Here is a 3,886-nt window from a genome sequence, read left to right on the forward strand (position 1 = left end):
AAATGATTGTGTGACCATAGGCTGGTGGACAGAGTCTGTGACTGGTTTCATTCCCCTGAAGAAAGTTTCAGTTTTCAACCCTCTGGGAAGCACTAAGGAAAGCGATTCTTATTCTGGGATGTGATTCCATTAAAACATGAAGGTGAATACTCACAATCATCCAACTCCTATTGACTTTGAATGGCATTTGGGAGCCTCTTCAATTAGAATTTTGTGAAAATCCAAGTGGGCTGTCAATATAGTTATGGAATACACATTCTGCACACCTTGATAAATTTCTTCACACCCCTCCTGTCAAACTTTTCACACTCCAGATGTCAAAATCGGTTCTCGCCCCTCAGTGCTGGTTGGTCAGGGGACAGTGATAAGAGACTTGTTGGGGGCAGTGCTAAGGGGGGCATGATGCAGGTCCTGCACCCATTGAGCATGTGCTTTGGGGCACAGGCAGGAACTTTTGCTGGTAGTTCCTCCTCTCCCCTTGACCAATCAGTACTGAAATCCAGAAATCACAACTGTCAATATCTCCTGAAACCACGCTTCCCAGGGCATTTGTCATGAGTGTTTGGTTTTATCTCCAGCCCCCATGACACCTTCTGCATCCTGTCCACACTCCCATCTGTCTGTTGGTCTCAATCTAGGGCTCCGTGCAGGTCCCATGGGAGTGTGAGCCAATTGGTGGGGCCTTGTGGCAGTGGGGCCCTCAAACCCCAGACCAACCTGAGAAGGTATATAGGTCAGAATCCTGACCTCTAGTCAGTCAAGTGTTGACAACTTTTGCATCCCCAAACTATTTTGAAAATCACCACCTGAATAGATAGAGTCAATAGGTAGATAGATGAGTCACTTATTTCGATGACAAGTATCAGAGGGGTAGCCATGTTAGTCTGGATCTGTAAAAAGCGACAAAGAGTTCTGTGGCACCTTATAAACTAACAGACGTATTGGAGCATAAGCTTTTGTGGGTGAATACTCACATGCATCTGACGAAGTGAGTATTCACCCACAAAAGCTTATGCTACAATACATCTATAAGGTGCAACAGGACTCTTTGTTGCTTATTTCAATGAGTTAGCTTGAGAGAGATCATGATGTACAATCCATTTCACCATGATTGCACCATCGCACTGCCATAATATGTGTACCCCATAACCACACCTACATAACTGTCATGTATTTCATAGTCTTTACTATTTATTATTTGTATTTCAGGATCAACTAGGATCCCCAGTAATAGACCAAGACAACATGGGCTAGATTCACAAAGGGACATAGATGTTCCGGTGCTGATAATTGAAGGAGCTGATTTTTAGGTACCTAGAAATTCAAAGGGATTCACAAAGCCTCAGTTTAGGCACCCGGCTCCCTACACAATGAATGGGGAGAGGTAGGCACCTAAAAATGGGATTCACAAAAGCCAGCATGCTCAGGGGTTCCTCATCTGGGCTAGCCAATGGGATATTCCAGGGAGGTGCCTATCTGTCAGCTTTCTTGGGGTCAGGCACCAAAGGTGTTTTTCGCAAGAGGCCTGAGGGGTGAGAAGGATGACTCATTCATCACTCTTAGCTCAGTCATTTGGGTACTCAACTAGGAGGCAGAAGACCCAGCTTCAATTTCCCCCTCTGCCGTAGGAGAAAAGGGATTTGAACAGGGAACTACCACTTCTTAGGAGAGTACTATAGCTTAGGAGAGTACTATAACTATTACTCTTGTTTAATTTCCCCTTCTTTTCCCCTCACAAAACCCATTCAGAAGTTAATATGCTTCCTTGAGAAGTTCATGCTTCTCTTCCAGGCAGCCCTCAGGGAATCTTTCATGTGCTGGTTCCTCATGCTGAAGATGAAGGGGCTCATGAGCGGGGTCACCACTGTGTTGAGCAGGGCCACCAGCTTGTTGAGCGAGGTGTCGCTGCCCGAAGGCCGGACATACATGAAGATGCAGCTGCCGTAGCCCATGGTGATGATGATGAAGTGGGAGGAGCAGGTGGAGAAAGCCTTGTTGCGTCCTGAGAGGGATGTTATCCTGAAGATCGTGGCAACAATGTAGGTATAGGACACCACTGTCAGGCTCAAGGAGCCCAGCAGGATGGCGGAGGAGGTCATGAAACTCAACAGTTCCACAAAGCTCGTGTCCACACAGGACAGCTTGACCAAGGCCAAGCTGTCGCAGAAGAAGTGGTCGATCTGGTTGGCATTGCAGAAAGGCAGGGTGATGATCAGGATGATGTGGATGATGGTGACCAGGAACCCCGTTACCCAGGACCCCACCACGAGCTGGAAGCAGAGCTGAGCATTCATGACCATGGTGTAGTGCAGTGGGTTGCAGATGGCCACATAGCGGTCATAGGACATAACGGCCAGCAGGACAAACTCGCTGCAGCCCAGAAGGAAGTAGAAGTAGCACTGAGTGATACAAGCCAGGTAGGAGATGGACCTGTCACCCGTCAGGAAGCTGACAATCACCTTGGGTAGGACAGAAGATGTAATAAGAATCTCCAAACAGGAGAGGTTCCAGAGGAAGAAGTGCATGGGGCTGTGGAGGTGACGGTCTAAGAGGATGATGGCAATGATCATGATATTGCCAGACAAGATCAGCAGGTAAGAGGCCAGGAAGCCAACACCCATGAGGCATTCTAGATGGCGGGGGTAGACGAATCCCATGAGGATGAATTCGGTTACGGTGGTTTGGTTCCACATGGGTACATTGGAGCTATCTGTGCGGGGTAGAGAGAGGATGGAGGGAATAGGGAATAATGTGTCAGATGAACAGGAGAAAAGAAAAGTAGAAAAACAGAAGAGTAGAGAAGAGGAAAGAAAAGATCAGAAGAGAACATAAAAGGAAAAGGAAGAGAGATAAGGAGGAAAAAATGATAAAATGTAGAGGAGGAAAGCAAGGGTGAAATAAGAAAAGTGAAGAAGACAAAAGAACAATACAGCAAATAAAAATTTACCCTGTGGGCAAAGGCTGAGATGGGAAGAACAACAAGTCAATGTGAACAGGGAAGGGAAGACAATGAGAAGAGGAAACTAATAAACAGAAGAGGAAAGAAAAGTGGAGGAGAGAAAAGCCCAAAAAATAAAGCATAGCAAAGCCGGGTGGAATTGTTTCTCTGTGCAAATTTTTGACTTTTTTGGGGTGTGGGGGAGAAAGGGGAAGAAAAAAGCTGAAAAGTCTTCAACTTTCTGATTTGTTTTTATTTTCTTAATGAAAAGTCAAAAATTGTCCACAGAAAGCAGACACTTACCACAAAGGTTTTAGTTTAATTGAAAACCCCCCTTTTTTTTTTGGTCAAAAAAAAAGTTTTGATAGAAATATTTGGACTAGCCTTAAAAATAAGGAAAGAAATAAAAAAGTTAAAAGAGAAAGGAGAAGTAAAAGTTAAAATAAAGGAATAGAGAAAAGCAATAAAGGAAATGAGAGGGTGAAAATTAAAGTAGAGAAATGAAGAAAGAGAATAAAAAGGAAAGGGGAAAAAAGATAAACAGAAAGTGTAGGAACCAAAAAAAAATCAAAGTAAAATGAAGGAAAGAAAAAAAACAAAAAAGAAGAAGAAAAGATGAGTGGAAGAAAAGAAAGGTGAGAAAGGAGAAAGGGGAAATGAAAATATAAGAAAAAAAAGTTATCAAAATGGAGAACAAAGATATTAAAAAAGGAAAGAGAAGAGGGAAAACAAAAACAACAAAAGGAAACAAATAAACAGAACGGGGAGCAGAACAGTTACTCACGTTAGTCTAGGTCTGTGATGTTAGGAAGATACCATAAGGCTAAGCCAGCTAGACACAGATTGAGCCCTGTGCCTCAAATCATCAACAACTACTGTAGAATAAATTCTTGTAGGGTAATTTTTAAATTCTAGTCCCTGCTCTTTTGGATTAAATACTAAAGTAGT

General features: G+C 43.5%; 1 protein-coding gene across 1 annotated transcript; it reads right to left on the reverse strand.

Moving 5' to 3' along the window:
• Positions 1-1,745: 1,745 nt before the first annotated feature.
• Positions 1,746-2,693, reverse strand: LOC101932512 (olfactory receptor 6C76-like). Its single transcript, XM_005315061.2, has one exon. The coding sequence runs from the start codon at positions 2,691-2,693 to the stop codon at positions 1,746-1,748; it is 948 nt and encodes a 315-aa protein (XP_005315118.2).
• Positions 2,694-3,886: the final 1,193 nt, after the last annotated feature.

The sequence above is a fragment of the Chrysemys picta genome, chromosome 12, assembly GCF_011386835.1.
Source record: "Chrysemys picta bellii isolate R12L10 chromosome 12, ASM1138683v2, whole genome shotgun sequence".
NCBI classification, from domain to species: Eukaryota; Metazoa; Chordata; order Testudines; family Emydidae; genus Chrysemys; species Chrysemys picta.

Bases quoted from the DNA above. Each gene is read 5' to 3' on its own strand.
- LOC101932512 (XM_005315061.2), bottom strand. From the start codon at position 2,693: ATGTGGAACCAAACCACCGTAACCGAATTCATCCTCATGGGATTCGTC.